The 21,349-nt window shown below is 39.7% G+C and overlaps 1 protein-coding gene across 1 annotated transcript in view; it reads left to right on the forward strand.

Moving 5' to 3' along the window:
• Positions 1–21,349, forward strand: part of cerkl (CERK like autophagy regulator) — a 33,348-nt gene that overhangs the window by 10,763 nt on the left and 1,236 nt on the right. The window contains exons 3-13 of the mRNA XM_026144932.2: positions 1,927–2,157; positions 9,253–9,384; positions 10,148–10,211; positions 12,703–12,833; positions 12,955–13,029; positions 16,835–17,012; positions 17,595–17,660; positions 18,102–18,139; positions 18,239–18,347; positions 18,474–18,570; positions 20,364–20,560. Of these exons, the coding sequence (XP_026000717.2) occupies positions 1,927–2,157; positions 9,253–9,384; positions 10,148–10,211; positions 12,703–12,833; positions 12,955–13,029; positions 16,835–17,012; positions 17,595–17,660; positions 18,102–18,139; positions 18,239–18,347; positions 18,474–18,570; positions 20,364–20,560 (1,318 nt within the window). The remainder of the gene's footprint in view (positions 1–1,926; positions 2,158–9,252; positions 9,385–10,147; positions 10,212–12,702; positions 12,834–12,954; positions 13,030–16,834; positions 17,013–17,594; positions 17,661–18,101; positions 18,140–18,238; positions 18,348–18,473; positions 18,571–20,363; positions 20,561–21,349) is intronic.

A 21,349-nucleotide genomic window follows, 5' to 3' on the forward strand; every position in this document is an offset into this window, starting at 1 on the left:
TTTGTCTCTAAAGCTACACATCTAATATGGCCATTTTCATTATTCTCCCCCCAAAGGGAGGGAGTATGTAATTGGTTGTGTTTGTCTGTCTGTTTGTAAGCACAGACTCTCTCTGTGAATTATTACAAAGGTCTTCAAGTAAACTTTTATAATTCAGGCTGATAAAATGTCTATAAATTTTCTCTGATGTGACGACTTTTGAAAATTTAAATGATGCTTAATTTTAAGAAAACTAGCCTTAGTAACTGACAAAATTGGTACTGTAAATATTGGATTTTGTTTTGGACATGTCGATTGTTCTTATTTCATTTAAAAAGTTTGTTATTTTGAATTAAATATCAGTATAGACAATAAATTCTCATCAACAAGTGTGCAGTTGTTGAGAAGTTATTAAAATTCCTACTATAAGTTCCAAAAAAAAACCTTCTGGATGTGCTTGAGTTCTACTTTTGTGGAAGAAGAAAGATGTTTTAGTGAGGTGTTGCCAGAGCAGCTTTACTGCACTGTGACACTGTATCTCATCTCTGGACGTCTGCTGAAGTGAGGGAACACAATCCTTTAAAAGATAATTCCCCATTTGCTGTTTTGATGATGGTGGTGGTGTTTAACGCAGGTGTATACATGATCAGTCCTAATATTATGATCACTGACAGGTGAAGTGAATGACACTGAATATCTCTTCATTGTGGATGGAATATATTGGGTAGCAAGTGAGGATTTTGTTCACACAAAAGGAAGGAACAGTGGTGAAACAGCGACAGGGTCATTGCCGGCCAAGGCTCACTGATGCATGTAAGGAGCGAATGCTGGCTCGTGTTGTCTGATCCAACAGACTTTTCTGATAGAGAGGTACTAGAACACACAATGTGTCACAGTTTCCATGTTTGTTGTTTGAGTATGCATAGACGTAGGCTAGTAGTCCTGGAAGTGACCACTTACATCAGGATAGAAATATTTTATCATAGGATGAAGGTGATCACATCTTCTTTTAACACTAAGTATAAAAGGAGGGCTGAATCGATCATGAAAAAGGTGTTCCTTATATCCTCATCTCTTATCTGATAAATCAGAATCCAGGGAAATTGGCAAATTCTCACATTTTTTAAACTGAAACCAACCAGTTTAATTTGGTGTGAAAGCAAAAGTTTCCATAAGTTTGTTTAGAAGTTTACATACTGTAAAAGGTATTTACATTTAAGTCAAAAGCTCCTTGTGAAAAAACAACAACAAAAAAAGCACAAAAAAACTCCAAAGTACTTGCACTACTGTCATCTGCAAATGAGCCACGCACAAGCTCACTCAGACACAAAGTATTTTCTTTGTGTCTGAGTAAAATGTGATGTAACTCTGAATGGACTGTCTGAGCTATGCTAATATTATCCTCGGAGGATTAGAAGATTAATATGATGCTGGCCAATCAGGTTTCAGAATTCTTTCACGATTGTACTTGTTGATGCTGTACTTTACATTCTGCTGACAGCAGCAATGTGCAGCGTTCATATTTGATTGACTATTCAAAAGAATTTAAACATACAGTAAAACATCAATCAGACAAACTAATCACAGAGTTTGTTGTTAATGGTAGTACCCTTTTATACACTTACTTTTTCGCAGTGGATTTGAATGTTTTATTTAATAAGACTTTAGTCTTAATGTTTATAAAAAGAAAAAATGGCATTTTGACATTTTGGGTAAATCTCAGCATTTCATCTGTTCACACTGGTCAAGGATGTTTTTAGCTTAGCTTAGCACAGAGACTGGAAGCAGAGGGAAACTGTTAGCCTGGATGACTGAGAACCTTCACAGACATACAGCCTGGTCCCTTTCAAAACGTACCCAAACCTCTCAGATGTCCATCATGTACCTTGTTCATTAAACAGTGTGCTGTGTTCAAGTGCTGTTTGTTAACTACTTTTTTCTCTGCAGGTGAGACTGGTGTCCCACAGTCAGGTGAGGTGCTGCTTCAAGACATATTTGCAGTGAAGGTGAAGCGGAGGCGAGCTGCGGGCCAGGAGTCAGGGGGACCCGTGCTTGGTGTGGCTCTCTTCTGGTGTAGGAGGAAAGGGAGAAGGCTGGAGGAGGACACTCTGCACCTCCACAATGCCTCCTCAGAACACACACACACCTGGTACAACACCCTGAAGGAGCTGCTCACAGGTAACACAGACATTCAGACTGTCATGCAGTTCAAGCAGCAAGCACACAAAAGCAAACCAGGAGTTTAAAGTATTTTTGTCAGTATTCAGCATCTTTGTCTTAGATGGTGGAGCTGGTCAGCCATTAACCATTTGGGGTTCATGGTTTCTGTTGTTATCCTGTTAAAATGTTGAAAGTAACACCCAGATGCTGTGAAATTGCTATGGACAAAACAGTGGAATGTAAATTTGACCAAGCTAATGGATGAGACCCAGTGTGGAGGTTCCTTGGGCCCACATTGAACATCCAACTGTGACGGACTCACTGAAAATGTGACTGGCAGTTTGTGTTACATAAGAGCTGAAACAGGAGAAACGTGAGTCAGTGCTTCAGTGAGTGTCATACTCTAAGATGATTAAACTGTACACACACACTGCTGAGTAATACTGTTATAAGTAGCACGCTTAGCATCTGTCCATTAGATGGTTTGATGAATGGAGACTTATTTAAATGGAGTTTGTCATTAAATTCACACATTACAAATTTAAACTCATATTTTTATTTACGTCATAGCTAATACAACTGTTAAATGAACGAATAAATACATGGATTCTTACTAGACATACAACATCTGTATTACTACATGTTTTTGTGCAAATGTTGTCAGTAAGGTATCCTAAAAATTGCCACACCCACAACTGTAAATAAAAGACAACACTTTTTGTAGCATAACAAAATTCTGATGCTGGACTGTATTCTGGGCTCTGATTATTTGGTATTTTTGCTGATGACATGCTACCATAGCAAATAGTTGATTTTGGAGTCATAAAGTCTTGTTTTTGATGTTCACTTTCATTAACAAGAATGTTCTGTTTGGAAAAGCTGAAAAAGAAAAATCAAGTAGTAAAGTGTTGGAAATGTTTGCATTGTTGGAAGATTGAATTATAATACATTTTTCATTAGGCCAGAATTTTAATTTGTTATAATATCTAAAAAACGGTCATCCCCATCAGCCTCAGCTGTTCTTTGTGTTGAGTGCTCATTCAGTGAAGTCCCATTGTAACACTTCAAGCTTAGCTTCAAGCTAAGATCTTAGCTTTTTAAAACCAGACGTTGCCTTTGTTGGGTGTCTGACTTTGAAACCAAACAGTGGAGGATTCTTGTCATGTTAATCACAAGTCATTACCAAGTGAGATAACCGTGCTTCATGCTCCTTTCTGATAATAATGGGGATCATAATTTACAAAATCAATGTTTTATTGAATAAGACTTGAAACTAGCTCGTAAAATCATCAGTGTTCACAGAGGTTTCAGATCATGGAAACAGAGCTTTCCCCCCCCCAGAAACTTCTGTATAACTTAAAGTGTTTCTGCAACCACAGGATTTGTCCCTTGCTTGGGGGGGATCCAGGGTTAAAACACTTGTGTGTTGCCTACAATTGTCAAGTCCAAAAGCTACAAAAGCTTTTATATACAATCTGTTTTGCTAATTAACAAATGTTAGCATGCTAACACACTTAACTAAAATACTAAACATAGTAATTAAACATGTGGTTTACTGCAAGTGATTGCATTAAAACTTTGGCTTGCAAGTTAGTCTGGACCATAAACTGTTTAGATTGATAAAGCAGTTTTTTCTACAGTCTGTGGAAAGGTTGCAGTTTATTTTACTGGTTGTTCTGCTTAGATGTGCTGACACCCTGCCATTATTATAGTTCAGGGGCTTTAATGTATAACATTTCAAAACCTTATGTTATTTGGAACAAAACTGAGCTGAAATCTGTGCTGATATTTTTCTAAGCCAACGTGGTCAGTCAGCACTGCAGCTGCCCAAGATATACCAGGATTTAAAACGCACACCTTTGTGTTTTGTACGTCTGCAGATGATTTGCATGATGATGCAGTGCTAGCTGCTCAGATTAAAATTTCATTGTTTTCTATCTGTTCATCACTCAGTTTAATGAGGTGAGTCACAGTTACATCAGACCAGAGAACTAATCTGCTAATCCACAGGAACAAAGGATTACACACACACACACACACACACACACACACACACACACACACACACACACACACACATTTAGCAGTACTCAGTAAAGTGCTGTCAGCAGTTAAATCATGTTGTCTGCAGGAGAGATTAGTTACTGTCTGCATGAACACGTGTGTATACAACCACTTCATATTTAGTGCATAAGAAATATCTCTGAGGCTTGGAGCTTTAGACAACACACACTGCAAGGCTGAAAGCATGGAGACATGACTTTTTTCTAGTTTCAGATTTTCAGCAATATTTCTGAATCTGCAGCTGCAATAGCTTTAGCGTGGTCTTGTTTAGGGGCTGGGCTGTTGTTGGTGTTCAAGTTCAACCAATGGTGTGCAATGTGTTTGACGTCCGAGCCTTGAGTTCAGTTCTTCTTCACCATGCTAGGAAACCCCCCCCAAAAAACAATCTTATGTCTCTGACTCAGTCTCAAGTATCAAATAAAGTGCAGAAGATGTCACAGTTGTTTAGTTTCTTTAGACATCAGTATATTTTTTCTATAGAGCATAAAGTTTTCAGAAGAATAACCTCTTCATTGCCCAACCACCTGCTGCTAAAGCTCTGGATGTTGCTGCAGTCGGACGTTCCCAGACGCTGATTTCCCAGGTGCACTGTAGTGGGCGGTGCGTGGCTGACAGTTAACACACAATAGAAATGTTGAAGTGCTTGTTGTGTGGATTTAACTCACATGGACACATTTTACATTTCAGTTCTTCTCTATTTGTCCAACCACGCCAACTGCAACAGAGACATTACAAGCTATCCATAAATGAAGAGGTCAGAGGTCACACACACATTACTGTCCTTTTATCACCATGGCATCAGTCTGACATGTTATCGCTGGTCACCTGTCTGTCTGTCCATCTGTCTGTCTATCAAACCAGATTACCCATGAGGCCCTGCAGCAAAGTCACAACTTCTTCAAGTCTTTGTCTTATGGGCTCGCACTCACACTCACAGACATGAATGGCCCGCAGGTCGTGTGTCAGCTCAAGTGGTCACACTGCACATCAAGCTGTGACGGCTTTTGTGACTTTACACACCGCAGCAGTGGAGTCTGTGTGCCTGTGTGTGTGTGTGTGTGTGTGTGTGTGTGTGTGTGTGTGTGTGTGAAAGGTAAACACAGTCAGTAGCTCTGCCGCTGTGCGGACATTAAGCCTATTTTCCAGCCAGAGGTCAGTGTGAAAAGCGTATTGTTGTGCGAATCATGGCGTCACCGAGCGGGCAGTCCCGCCGCAGCCGACGCCGGCACCACTTCTTAACCTTCGGGTCTGAACAGTCATCTGCACAATGGTGTGCACAGCGCAGACACTTCCTGTTTCTGGAACCTCATTTTTTGTTGTTTGCTGTGTGAAGCAGCTGCAGAATGCTGTTCAGAAAGTGAATGGTAGTCAGTGACAAAAGGCGAGAACTGCTGCTGTATAGACTCCAATTCCATACTCACAGTCAGTCTGCAGGATCGACTGACTGCAGTTGTTTAACACCACATAAGACTGACAGGTCAGTGGAAATTGCAGGACAACTGAAGTGAGCGTTCATAGGTCACCAGGTGCCACAGCGACCCCTCCCAGATCTTTTGTCTTGCGGTTGCTGCTTGCTTACAGAAACCTCGGGGTCACAGTATCAGAGTAAAATGGGTGTTGTTAGTCCAGTGGTACTGTAAGTTGTCATATGGTCAAAAGGACAACATCAAAATGCAAGGTTTTACCTTTAGAAATGGAGTATAGTTGTGTTTTATTAAATTCAGGAACCTGCTACCCATGCACTGTATTTTCCATCGCCTTTTAATTATATATAAGAGCTCCATGGACTCCCAGGAGGATGAGTGTTACCATCTGAGGTGGCTTTCCTTACACTCTTTTAGAAAGGTGTTTTCTAGATTGTTCCTCCTCAAATCCAAAATCTTGAACTAGTGAAGCATGTCATCGTGGTGGACAACCAGATATGTGAGCGTTTGAGCTGCATACTCCATGGGTGCAAATGCTCTGAGCACCATGTCACTAATAGTTTGATATTGATACCCTTCCTCCCTTTTCCTATAACCTCTGTCAGCCCGCACTGTCCACTGTGACTATCATTTATAATTAAAACCTCCTTAATTGTAAAATGTTTCAACTTGCAGTGATTTTTTAAAAAAAGTGTAAAGTAGCACATTTTCACACTAGAGAAACTGATACAGACTGAGACTGATCTAATGACTGCATGTTAAATGCTTCGCAGAAAACTTGTGTAGGTAATGAAGCTGTGAACTAATTAAAAATGATCTAAGGATCGAAAGATTTGGATTTCCTTGGGTTTGCGATGACCTGGATGACTGAGAACATACACAGACAGGAAAAATGATGTTTGAAAGCTATAATAAAATGGAGTCTGTTTGTAAACAACATGCAGCAGTCCAGTCTTAAGTGCTCAGTCAGAAACTCAACACTACTCCATGGTAAACTACTCCACTACAGGGATTGTTTACCATGGTAACATTTCAGCAGCGCCATAGCAACCTGTCACTGGTCAAGGCTCGGAGATGATCTGATGGATACTTGACCTCTTTATATCTGTGAGTCTGTCGTCTTCTTACATTTGTTGTGAAGATGGTTCCTTTATGACAGAAAGCATCTGTTTATGCATCTTTTTTCGATGGAAAATCTAGGTGTTTTATCAGGCTTATATTATATTATAGAATTTTTTTAATGAGTGTACGTGATGTGTTGGTTGTATGTTTGTTGTTTGTTTTGTTTTGACATACTGCGAATCAATTTCCCATCAGGGACAATAAAGTTACCATTGACCATTGACCATTGACCATGCATCAACAGTGTGAGTGATTTCTGTCATTTTTAACACATTATTAGCTTTTATAAGCAAGTTGCTTATAAAAGAAGTGTACTCTAAAAGAAGTGTAACTGGTCTAAGTGTTAAGTCTTTCTTTTTCAACACTCTGGAAAACCCACTCATTTTCAAATGCACAGATCCTTGTTTTGACCACGCCTTTGCGTGGTCAAAACAGCTGCTCCTGTGTTTTAAATGCTCAGTTTAATAAACACTGGTCAAAAGAGATTTCACAAGTGTGGGACAGAGGATACTGCAACAATCCTAGTTTAGGGTTTCCTGGTATTGAACTTACTGAACTAAATACTGACCTGATCGGCAGTTTCATAAGCCACTTTAAAAGTACTGCCAATCCCACCAAAGAATACTTCCAGATTTCAAAATAAAGGTTTGTTTGGTTTCCATTTCTCTTGTTATTAGCAGTTAAAGAGCAGAATAATCCATGCTCGTTAAACTGAAGGAGAATCAATTACAGCACACATGAATAAATATTGAAAACTAAGCAATACAACTTTGCTCCTGATGATAGTAATGAGACCCTCTGTTATCATCACAAGGTCCTTTCTTATAATTATAAGATCAGTAAGAGATAAGGTGTCTTTTGAGGCCTTTTTTAATTGATTGCAATTTCCACATAAAACCAAAAAGAAATGTAGGTTTATTCAGGCTTGTTTGCTTAGTGCTGCAGCACAGATGTGTTGCTTAGAATGGAAATAGGCCTGAGATTTGTGGGACAACGACAGGGTGGAGATTCTGGTATTTGATGGGGGACCACTAGAGAGATGTGGAGGTGTCGGGTAGCTCCTCACAGGAGCTCCGGAGAACCTGGTCAGAGCCGTGGGGTGGAGTGATGGCAGGAGGTGCACATTGTGTATATGTGTGTGGGGGTCATTAACAGGGCGAGGTCACGGCCTTTTGGGAGCAGATTATAGTAATGAGAGGGATAATGGAGCTGGTGTGTGTGTATTGATCTGAGATGGTCCAGAGGGATTCATAATGCGGTCTCTAAATCTGCCTAATGATGCGTCATACAGGGGGTCTGTGTATGTGTGTAGTGTGTCGATATTATAAAACAACACACACACACCCATCAACCAGTGTTGTAGATGTAAACAATATTCTGATGTATCAAACAGGCCACCTCCACATATACTGAAGCAGGTGTACAGACACGTGTTATCTGTTTATTTATATATATATCTCTGGGTTAATACTTTAAATTTAGGGCATGTGGAAGTCAGTTTCTGATCCATGCAGAATTTTAAGTGAAGATGTTCTTCAGTTTGTTCAGATACTTAATGTCAGCCACGATAACAAAGTGTGTTGTGATCAGCGTTCAAGTAAGGACAGTTAGCTGTTGGGCTGTTTGTCATCACTTGGTAAGTTGATTGTTGTTTTAATTAACGCATTAAGAGCTCATATTAAAATTTTAGTATTTTTAGAAAAATAAGTGGAACGCTCAGCTGGCTATGATGAAAGATAGTTCACAGACATTTTATAATCCAGAACTTTATGTAATCAGCAGCAGTAATTTTTCTATTTTATCTTTTTTGTTCACTAAAAGTAGCACATGAACACATTTTTTTTCTTTCATTTTTGACTTTTAAGGGCACTATATTGTGGACCAAAACACACAGTGGCATGTGGTGTAGTTGGAAATATTACCTACAGCCAAGGAGCTATGCTAGTAGCAGTGTAAAGCCGCCAGTGTATCCCACTGCAATGGTTGCTTCACATGCTGCCGGTAACGTTATCACACAGCCACTCCTGAAAAGCAGGTGTCACTACTCAGATATTTGTTAAATGCTAATAAACATGAAGTGCAACTGAGTCTCAATAAAGGAGACTCAAAGGATCAAAAACTCATGACTGTGAACCAGTTTGCCACCAACTGGTTTGCACATCTGGGCAAAATCTCTTAGTAATGCATGGAGTCGTTTTTGATCCTCTGAAAATGGGGGGACTCTGCATGAAAATCACTGTAATTACTGAAGTGTTAATGGAGCGCTTTTGAATTAAAGCTGTGTCTACTTCACATCTACATTGTTTTGTTTAAAATTCACTGTTGTGGTATTACTGTGCTAAGATGTATGGACCTAACTATCTTTCAGTCTGTTGAACAATAACTGGCTCATAGCCCATCACTAGTGTAGCTAACCAACCATTGCAGGGTTTCATTTTCTTTCAAAATCCAACCTATGATGCACCTGCTAAATGTGTGTGTGTGCATGTGTGCATGTTTTCAGGGTTCAGCAACCGTCCTACAAATCTGAAGGTCTTCATCAACCCTAGCAGCCACAAGAAGGAGGCCGTTCACATCTACAGAGACCACGTGGCTCCTCTATTCAAGATGGCTGACATCCGAACTGACATCACAGGTTAGTCCATCCAAGTGTTTATTTTTCTGCTCAGTAGAAACACTGAAAAATTATAATTATAAAAATATAAATAAATGTACGTATTTTTGTGTGTTTATTTTTTAAATATAAAACTATGTGAGGCAGGGTTTTAACAACTAGATCTTTACTGACACCAGACATGATACTGAAATCTGTGTGCGCGCGTGTGTGTGGAGGGAGTCCAAAGGTCAGAGTTAATGGCAGCTTCTGGTCGCTAGGTAACCTGATATAGGGGGCGGAGCTTAGCCCATCTGTTGTGACAGAGGGAGACAGCCTCCTCTGCACTCCTCCCCTCATCTTCTCCATCTTTTTTCCTCTCCTTTCCTGTCTCCTCCTGTTTCCAATCATTTGCTCTTGTCTCATTTCCAGTCCTTCTCCTCTCTGCTGTTTTCTTGTTTTCTTTCCACCTGTCCTCTTTTCACCTTTCTGTTTTCCTCTCCTGCCTCATATCCTTGTGTCCTCTTTCCTTCTCATTTCCTATCTTCTTGTCTCATCACTTTTCCCATGTTTCCTTTTTCTCCTCCTTTTTTCTTGATTCCTCCTGTTTGCTTCTACTCTCCCCCTCTCAGCAGATGGTGTGATATCCGCTGTCCCACTTTTTTTTTTTGGCAGTCATCAAACACACACTTCATCTGACCACACATATGCACGAACACTTTATCTCTGTCCATCTCAATGTCTCTCCATCTGCTTACTTATTTTTTCCCCCTCTCTCTGTCTTTACCTGTCTTTCTCTCTCCAGTAACAGAGAGGAAGGGTCATGCTCTCTCAGTGATAAAGGAATGCAAACTGGATGAATATGATGGGTTAGTCATCTATATCTTTTTTGCTTTCAAAATCATTGCTTGGTTGGGATTCATCAGGATTTTTCCATTAAAAAATCCAGAGTAAGAAATTATTGTAAAAATAATTTACAGTTTAAATGTAGTTTTGTTATTATTCATCCATAGATGTTCAGTATCATAATATGTTGCTTTCTGAACCAATGTGTGACTGATTACAGACAGGTGGAGCCACCTTTAATTGTGCTGAAAGTAGTCAACGCACTTGAAGATGATCAGATGATCTGCTGTATCGTGTGTAGAGGTTTCTGTTTGTTAAGCTTAAAGCAATCCGCTGTCAGCACTGTGAGATCGATGAAACTGTCTGTAGCTTTTAAACTGGATGAGTCTAAAATATGCACTTGAAGGCAAGATAAATGATCTCAGGTCCAGGTTAAAAGAAAGCCAGCTGACGATCAGCTGGTCCCTATTCCTCAAGAGGACAGGTGATAGTGGAATCTTACAGTTGGAAATAGTTGACTGTTTAACGGTAAGTGCGTTGACATGAAAGTTACCATGTTTAAATTGTGACATCATCCTGCTGCTGAACTGAGGTGAACTGGATAATCAAATAGCAGTTTACTGTCAAAGGCGGACACTGAAACACACTGACCATGACTGATCTCACACACCTCATGCACACTCACACACACACACACACACACACACACACACACACACACACACACACACACACACACACACACACACACAGGTAAGATGATCAAATACCAAACATTAACTGTTCACTTTGTTGTTAAAGTTAAAATAACTTTTCATTCCAATGATAGAACAGCAGCTACAAGTACAGAAACAGCTATCAAATTCTCATCAGTCTTTTTCTGATGGTGTGTGTGTGTGTGTGCGTGTAAGCAGCTTTTGTGCTCAGCCCTCATAAAGCTTAATGTGCTTAGAGAAGATTAGCTCCGCGTTGCTAAGCTAGCTGCTGAGTGTGGGTAGGTGGTTGGGTGTGTGTGTGTGTGTGTGTGTGTGTGTGTGTGTGTGTGTGTGTGTGTGTGTGTGTGTGTGTGTGTGAGATTTGGTTGAAACCTACATTTGCCAATTAGGTTGGCTGTCACCGTGGCGACTACAGCTCCAGGTAATCCCATACTCAGGAAGAGGGGGAGGGGGCGGAGACTGTTCACCTCCCATTTACTGCAAATAAAGACTCGGAAGATGAACCTTCTCACTTTCTCACTTTTTTTTTATTACTTTTTTTCATTAATACTAACAAACAATAACTGCCTCCCACCCTACCCTAAAATAAAATACAACTTTTTTTTTTTCAAAAGCGATCAAAATATGAGTTTTATCTTTCGTGTGACTCTGTATGGGTCATTAGTAGAAATGTGACTGTAAATGATTCCCTCTCTGTGTCTTTGAGCTTACCATATGATAGACTGTCCAGAGTGTATCCTTTTTCTCACCCTGTGATTGTGAGTTCTTTCTTTTTTTTTTCTCTCCATCTGTTATGGTTAAAATATTGCTCGAAAGCATTTCACACCATGAGTTAAATATAATATATTTGTTTTAGTTTTATAGTCAACTTTATTCTAAACTTACGATTTTAACACTTAACTTAAGATTCTAAAACAAGACATGGATTATACTGCTGCCTGTTAGTGTGTAGACCTTTACAAAACCCCAGCAATCATAAATATTAAAGAGTTTATGAACTTTGGTGACTGTAGGAGAGCAATTCACTGGAGCTTTTCAAAATAAAACCCATCACAGTCATTCTGAAATCCAGTTTCTGTGTGTCTACTAGTTTAGTTGTAGTCTAATTCTAGTATCAAAACTTTGGTACTGATGTTTTTCTACTGAACAAGAAATGTTGAGAAATATTTGTGCTTAATTAAAATACAAACCTTTGCAGTGAAAATACAACCTAGAGTATTTATAAATATCCATTCACCATCCTTCGCTATTCATCTATAGTTAAAGAAATAAGTACTCAGCATCACACATTCAGGACCACCCTGCACAAACATTTTAGTTAGTGCCCAAAAACATTGAGGTTACTTACCCTGTTGTATTATAAAACAAATTGTCAATTTTACTAGAAAAGCCACATCCTCTGCTGGATGGTTTTCCTTTAAATCATCAGGAGTTTGAGATCTGTGAAATGTCTTCTAGGTGTATTATACTTTTTGTGGCTGTGAGTTTGTTAAGTCCGCTTGGGTCCAAATAATGTAAATGTTGTCATTAGGTGCCAAGATTGAGTCTGTGACAATTTTTTGTGACCATGCGTTTATGGAGACTTCACATTTCAATGAGCCAACAATGGATCAACACTTCAAGCAGACCTCAAAAGCGCTATAGAGGACTATAATGTCAATGAAGTCTGTGTCCTTGACTTAGTATAACCACCTCATTTAGCTTCACAATAAACCCTTATTTAGATTTGGATGATTGAGACTGACTTGTCTAAATGTCTACCTGTACTCACACTAGTTTTTTTCCACCTGTCCATCAGGGTGGTGTGCGTCGGTGGAGATGGTTCAGTTGCAGAGTTGTGTCATGCTCTGGTCCTCAGAGCCCAGCTGGATGCAGATTCCCCAGAAAAACCAGTGAGAGCCACACTGCCACTGGGAATCATCCCAGCTGGTAAGCAAGGGCATTCTCATATAGAACCACTGCTTTAAGGTCTCATAAGGTTTGGTATGCTGGTATGCAAAAACACGACATGAAGTACTTTTATTAACGGTCTGTCTTCACATGTTTGCAGGTTCCACAGATGTGGTTTCCTGTTCTGTTCATGGAGTCAGAGATCCAGTCACTGCAGCCCTCCACATCGTCTTGGGTAAAGCTTACATGTTGTAGATCTGTTACATAGATTGGGGTTGGTTGGAATTGTCTTTAGTAAATCTATATTTGGATCACCTAATGTCGTCTATGCCTTTTTATAAATCAGTCCAAGATTTTACATTTTCAAGGACAAAAATCTGTTCTGTTTTAATATTAAATCTGTGGCAATCATAGCCAGGTTCTTTGTGTAACAGACTAATTTCCTTAAAGCATATCACACCAAAGCTCAGCTTTTGCTAAGCTTTGGTGTGATTGGCTGAATGTCAGTCCGGCAGCATGGACAGTGTTTAAGAACAAACAAACATGCAGACAGACGGTGAGACAGTGAACAGACAGATGTCTAACAACAGGGTCTGTTTCACTTGAAATCACTAAATCACAGGTTTACACTGCTCGCAGCAGCCCCGCCCCCTTTGTCTCTGACCACCACACTGTCAGGTAAACACGGTAACCAATCACCCAGCAGCAGGGCGGGCAGCTGTGTTTGATTGACAGCTTATCGTGTGATGATGTTTCATTGTCACTAATTAATACTGCAAGCTGAGTTTGTATGTGTGTGAGACAGATGGGAAAATTCAATAGCCCTAATGAGACTACTTCCTGAACAATAGAAAACTGTTAAAATTCCCAGGTAGGAAGCTGTTCCCACGGACACCAGGTGACTGCAGGTGAATTTTCCTGTCTTCATAACACTGAGGTGTGCTCATTCACAATCACATGATCTCCTTGCTGGACGTTAAACTACTAACAGGGGCGGAAGCATCAGTGCTGTTGCTACGGTTACCCGAGCCTGAGCATCCCTTGAAAATAGCGGCTTAACTGTTGACCTTTTATCAACTTATGTTTGGGAGTTGCAGCTGACACTGAAAATTTTCTGTATGTGAAATGGCCTTAGCTTGTTTATAGGTGTGTGTCAGACCTTTTGTATTTCTGGCTGTTTTTTTGTATCTAAAAAAGCATTTCAGCTGTAGAGATCTACAGGCGAAAACTACAACAAATGGCTGCAGGCTGCTATCCAACAAAATAAGCATCCAAAATTAAACTAATGTTTGGAAAAGCTGTTTTTAAAATTCATTGCTCTGTTTAACAGAGGCTGGAAAATCCTTCATAAGGGGGCCAATTCTGTCCTGATCTCTAAACATAAATATATAAAAGCATGACATGGAAGTCACCACCTTGACCACTTTACAATAATCTCATCAATGATCACCTTACCTGTTTAAAGCAGTTTGCCTCGTTCATTGTTGTACGAAAAACTACTTGCTCACAGAGTTTAAATTTTTTTCCAGAAGTTCAAAACCTGCTGAGTCTTTTCTAGCCTGGCTTGTTAGAAACCTTCACTGCAACAATGAGTGGGACAAAAATAGAGACAATTTTAGCAATATGTGAATTTCTCTTTTCTGATATAGGAAAAACCAAAGCAATGCAATAGCCTATACACTGAAACTTCAGCATACTGTATCTCTAGACTCACAAACAGATTCAATATGATATTGATTAATACTCAACGGTTGGCCCTCCTGGTGTTTGGAGGGGTATCTTTGTTGGCACCGTCATCATAGCAGTAACGAACAACCAGAAGGCAAGCTGGTCGAGGTTCAAATAGCAATTAGGATTAGCCAAGCTAGCTGTCTGGGAGTAACAACGACCTGATGTAACTCATATACAACAGTCTGAATAATTCGATTTTTAACATTTTGATGCCAGAAGTACAAGCAATACGGCACATTTACAAGTGCATAAATGAAGCATGAAACTGGTACATGTGAACCCTGCTTTACAAAAATGTGAGTCTGCATTTGTACCTGCATTTATCCACAAACCAGTAATTTTTGTGCAGGTCATCTACTAATTAGTACTGGGCAGTGTAGAAATGTTGTAGAAAGTGTAGAAAGTTTTTTGTTTTGTTTTTTCATTATGAACACTCTGTTCACTTCAGGCACATTACAGTGATTTCTGCCTTGGCACAGAATGACTATAAATCTACCTTCATTAATGATTTACTCAAGAACTTGAACATTGGAAGTTATAAGAACTTCCACAAGTCCTGAAAAAGTCTCCAAGCTTTCTCCATGAGGATGTTTCACAGCGTCAACAAACTCAACTCACAAAGCAGATGCACTAACCAGCTCCTCAGACACTGAGTCGACTCCCTGCTCGCTGTTTGCTCACATGAACTCAATAAAATAAACAAATCATTCAACTCTTCTAGAGTTTTTAAATGTTAATAGAATGAATGTTTCAAATTCTGATGATAATAGTAATTAGAGTCATTTCACTGTGACATATTACATGACAGTAATAATTTGATTTCTATGCTATCAATCCAAAAAGCCCAGCAGCCTTCTCATACAGTGACATAACAACATCTCCACAGAGAGTTGGGGTATTTTCAAAGTATGTTTTAGAAAAGCTCGTTTCAAGAGGGGGAAAATTATGGTTTAATTCAATAAAAAACAAAGTTTAAAGTTACAGCCTTGGAGCTGAGCAGCAGCCCTAAATCCTCCTACTGGTGGTTTCATGTGTCCATTTTTAGCGGTGCCCTTAAAAACGAGATACTGCATCTCAAGGGGCTATCCTTTAAATAAATTAAAATTCATTCATGTTGCAGTTGTGCAGCAGTCTGTTACAGGTGCCATTTTAGATATATGACTTCTGACGGATGTCTTTTGTCTCCTCCCTAAATCCTTGTGTGGGATAATTATTGGTTGATTTGCATTTATTTCAGCATTTTTTAAAAATGACTTGTGTGAGCATTTTACTGCTAACAGAAACAGTCATCCAGCTCATGTGATGCTAACACAACTTTCTAATAATCAGTTGGTTTACTGTTGAATTAACTCAGTCATTTTGGTGTTTTTACTTTCACTGATTATTATATTTGTACTTAATATATATAGGATATATTAGGTACAAATATTTTTTTTACATTCAACCACTTCATCCACTATATTTTTGAATAAGAGCTACCAATATGGTATGGAAATAAATCCTAAAGGTGGATTAGGAGCCAAACAGAAAGATAATGACTTTGTGATGTAAATGAATATTGGTTGGACCTTTTAAGAAGCGCCGCAGGTTTGATCTCGGTGACACACTGACCGTCTCAGCTTTAATCCTGCGCAACACACACTGACACACAAACACACTGACAACACGCCATATGGTGAGGAAATCAGATTCTGTCCAGAGAGACAGACAGGCAGTCAGACAGACAGGTGCGGAGACAGCAGTTCAGTTCAGTAGGTTACAGCAGGTATGTGGCCAGATGGCCCGCTTAGTGCGTGTGTCTTTGTGTGTATCCATCTAAAAGCTGGTGGAGCATCTCAGTAAAGGAGCTTGATGGAAAAATCTGGTTATTTTAAAAATTATTTTAGTTATTTCTATGGTTTGTGCTGCATTCAAAGGCTGTAGAAAAATAAAACCATAAGCAGTGTTTAGCGTGGAAGCCATTTTTTACCACATACATAAAAAGAATCTGAGGAAACGTTGATAATGTTTCCTCAGATTCATTTCAATCCTCTGAGTTATTAATCGGCTTCACACATTCTGTTAATTAGCCGTATTTTAGACTGTGTGTATTTGTATGTCTCATTTTGTATGGATAAAAACCACAAAATGTACAAACGCATAGTAAGGTTACAAAATTATTCATTTTCAGTGTGAAGGCTTGGAGCAAGAGTTGTGTGATGTCCTCTGAAGTGATGGAAACACAGCTGTGTGTGTGCTGCATCCTAACTGTTTCTAATGAATCGTTTAAAGGGTCTTCTCTCAGTGTGCTGGTGTCTCTCTGCCTGCAGGTCACCTGCAGCAGGTGGACATGTGCAGCTTCTCGTCTCATGGCCAGTTGGTGTGCTTCGGTTTCTCTGCCATGTTTGGCTTTGGCGGGCGGAGTTTAGCGAGGGCAGAAAAGAAGAGATGGATGCCATCGTCACGGCGGCGAGAGTATGCTCTGGTTAAGACGCTGGCTAGGCTGAGGTGACACACACACATATATAATTTTTACTTTTAAATGTAAATGTGCGTTCCTAAGGCCTCAGTCACACAGACATGACTGACTGACCTCAGTGACCCCATAGCAACCACTAGTCACTAAGGAAAACTGTATTCCATGACTGTTTGGTTGCTGGAGGTTGTTAGCTGTTGCTGAGTGAAACTGGTCACAGTGCTTGTGATGCTTTTGATTGCTGGAAGGTTGCTGAGGTCACTCGTAGTATGTATGGATGACACTGATTTGTCTGCAAAAAAATTGTCTGTTTCCTATTAGCATCCCATTTTTATCATTTCGCTAAAGCTAGAGTCTGTGTCTTCCATGTGGCAATCTGATAGCAACACAAGTAATCACAAGGTGATTTTTGGTGCATCACTTTCTTTGCCACCATTTTCACATGCTTAAAGCAAGCATCCTCCAGCAACCACTCATCACTCATAAAATACATATTTTTCCTTAGTGACCGGAGGTTGCCAACGGGTTGCCAACTGGTCTCTAAGTGTGACTGAGGTCTAGCTAGGTCTAGGACTAGCTGGTTTCTTATTTCTTTTTTTCTCTGTCTCCCTCAGACCGGAGGACTGTCAGCTCTCCTTTTTATCAGCAAGGAAGTCAAACAGCAATTTGTTTGTACAGCGGTGAGAAACACGCGCACACACAAACACGCACATACGCTCTGTGATGTTGGATGGTACATCTAAAGTGTCTTCAGACCACCATAAAAAACAATATGCATTTGTTTAAACAGGTTACAAGCACTCAGAGGAGACTGTAATTGTTCCACACCAACAGTGTTTGTTAGTTTGCTGCGCTGTTACATTTACTCAGCAGCTGAACCAGAAAGGCAAACACACCACGTAACAGCTTGTCTACTACAGAGACTTGCAGCACAAATCTACCAGAAACAAACTCAACGCAAATTTATTAAGAACAGTGTGGAGGAGAGCCTGTTTGAGTCAAAGCTGTTGTTTTACCATGATTAGTTTAATAACTGGCTCTGTGTTTGATGATATTGGTCCGTTATATAAATTTTCTCTTCTGTCATATTTGAAAAATTAACTTGATTTCTTGCTTCTCAGAGATAAGGACCAGGACCAAGACCAGGACCCAAAGTCCGGTAAAACCACTACTTCTCTATTAAAATGGACAAATCAGATTTTAATCGCTACCAGCTACTCTCTGTCTTACTTTTTCTTTCTTTGATTTGTGTGTACAGAGGGGGAGGAGTCCTGGGTGACCAATCAGGGCCTGTATCTGAGCATCAGCATCATGTCTATCCCTTGCCTGAGTCCACACGCACCTCAAGGACTAGCTCCAAACACCAGGTACACAGTGTACGAAGATTGGCTCGATCTTCTGCTCTTTGGCCTTGAATGCATCACAGTGCACGTTAATACATGATGATGTTTCTAATAATGCTAACAGTCTCCACCACTTCCTGATTTTGACAGTTTGGCAAATGGCAGTGCAGCGCTGATTGCGGTCGGAAACACCTCCAGGTCCGAGTTTATTAAACACCTAAAGAGATACAGCAGCTCTACTGGACAGGTGAGAACACCTGCCAGAGGTGAAAATAACATGAATCAATTTATTCCATTCAAATCCTCACTAAAACCTTTAGCAGATCTTTTAAGGCTCAGGAACTGAACATTTGCAATCTAAAATCTAAAATATTCACAACTAAGGAATGTCGGAGTACGATAGCAACCTTTTTTTCTTTACAAACTCCCAGTTTACTCAAACAAATATCCATTTTTTTCTGTCTGGTGCAGTTAAAGTTCAAGTGTTTGCAATTTCTCATTGTGAAATTGCAAATGATTTATGGATTTCATCATCTACAGTACATATTACTATTAAAAGAATTTTTAAAAATGGGGCAAATCTTTGTACACAAGAAAATAAACTAAAAACACAGAAAAACCTGCAGAAATCAACACTTCCAAGACTGTTCTGAGTGGACATTGTGCGTCAGTTAAACTCTACTGTGCAAGAAAAGCAAAGACGACATGTTGATGTTATCATGATGGGCTTAGTTTAATTGCACAGAGCTGGTGCAGTGTGTAGATTATGCTGATGACAGCCTCAGCTGTTATATATGTTTCCACCCAGATGTTTTCTACCGAAGAGAGCAATTTATTGTCGTGGGAACTCACTCTTGACTTCAGGGTCACACAAGCACTTTGACTCGGGACAATTTTGTGATTGTGTTACAGTCGATTAATGGCTGTTGATTATACCACAATCCCTCAACGTTCACAACACCTAAAGACTCTAGAAGATGGGAAAGTAGGTCCCAGTTTTAAAAATACCGCAGTTTTCCTTGAAGTTAGTGAGTAGATTAGCCTGGTTCAACATGACCTGGTCTGGGCAGAGAGACTGCACACTAACCCACTTACTAAATATACGGGCAGTGTGGTGTTCAGACTTGGAGTAAACAGGCTGTTTACTGACTGGCCTACATCCTGCTAGCGTCCGTCCTGACATCTCAGCAGAAAGCACAGCAAAAGTGGATGCTCAAGTGGAGCTGCCCACATGTGACCCTTACAGTTTATGTCCTACTGTGGACTTTAAACCTCTCCTGTCACTTGTGTGATGTAGAGTGTGTGAAAAACTGAATACACCTTTATTAATCTGATGATTTTATCAAAATAATTTTAACGTTTCAGTGCTTTTTGGTGCAAATCCTCCTGTGTGTTGGTATTGAAGCAGCATTAAATTGAAGTGGAGCTGCAATTATACATTAACCTGCTGGATATTTCCATGATCAATTAATCATATCCTTTGTTTGCTTTGATCTATTAAAAAAAGCTGAAAATGTAGGTCTCCCTCTTTAATGAGATGCAATAAATTCAAATTCATATGATCAAATAGACAAAATATTAGAAACTGCTAGAGGAAAATTTTACGCCATCAATTAGGCGTAGTGGAGTTGTAAAATATTTCTCTCTACAATTCACAGTCTCGTGAAGTTAAATCAAGTGTGTATTTAAGGACAGTACTGGAATCCTCTGGGCTCTTGTTTTAAGATAGATGTTAATCTGTCCTATAAGAACGGCTTTACTTTAAGAAAGCGCAAACCTGCAGGAGAGGACAGCAGACAGACAGACAGACAGTGGGACAGTCAGCTGGTCTTTGCTGCCCCCTGTTGGAGCCTCACAGCAGAGGACAGTGGACCGGAAGAACCACAGACAGATCCTGCTGCTCTCTAACAAGCTGCTTAACGGAGATCTTAATGGCTCTTTCTGACCTCATCAGCTCAGCTTTAACACACACACACACACACACACACACACACACACACACACACACAGACAAAGCTCTGACTGATTATCTGTGTGCAGTTCAACTTCTCCTTCGTGGAGACGCATGCTGTGTCAGCAGTGAAGATCCGCCCCTGCTCACTGATTGGCTGTTCTGAGGATGAGAGTGAAGAGGAGGGTGACTTGAAAACCACACCCTTCATCCACGCAGAAGGAACAACCTTCCCCTGGAACATCGACGGAGAGCTGGTGGAAATTGCTAATGAAGTGCTCATCAGGTGGGACGCTCACGCCTTCATTATTAAAAATATATCCAGATAATACAATCATTACAGACAGAGGAATTACTCTGAATTGATTAATTCAAGCACTGATTATTGATGATCAAGGCACTATTTTTCCTTTTAGTTCAGATCAATAAAATACAGCAAGAAGAGGTAAATATAGAGGATAATAATAATGATAATTATTATTAATATTATTTTGGACAATGGCTGCTCTTTCATTTATTTTCAGTCCAGTCCTTGTACCTCATCCTTTTCAGAGGTATCTTGTTTTGTTTATTAAAACATTAACAGTGATTTATGAATCTTTCAAACATAAAAAGGGACCTAACACAAGGGCTGAACCCATGTTGTTTCTACACATAACAGACAACTTAGCACGAAATAATATTTTTGCACCAACATGATGATTGTCAAAGACATATTAGCCACAAACTTGGTATGATTGGAAGAGGATTAGGGAAACTGGAAAAAATGAGGCACTTTTTTTCCCCAGAATTCTGAAATTAAAGTCAGAATTCTGAAAAAAAAAGAAGAAAAAAAGACGAGCCTACTTTTTTTTTTTTCCAGTCGTCCTAATCCTCTTCCGTAATCTCAGTATGATGTTCAGTGAGTTCTTAAAAGATTTGAGGAAACTGGACAAACGGAAGACAAAAGAGAGGTACAACAGTGAGTGTCAACAGCCATCACTAAAGCAGGTGGAGGCTCTGTCATGTTTTGGTGCTACTTTTCATCCAGTAGTGCAAAAATTGATGAAATAATGAAGAAAAGTACCAGCAGATT

Source organism: Astatotilapia calliptera, chromosome 16, assembly GCF_964374335.1.
Source record: "Astatotilapia calliptera chromosome 16, fAstCal68.1, whole genome shotgun sequence".
Taxonomy (NCBI): domain Eukaryota; kingdom Metazoa; phylum Chordata; class Actinopteri; order Cichliformes; family Cichlidae; genus Astatotilapia; species Astatotilapia calliptera.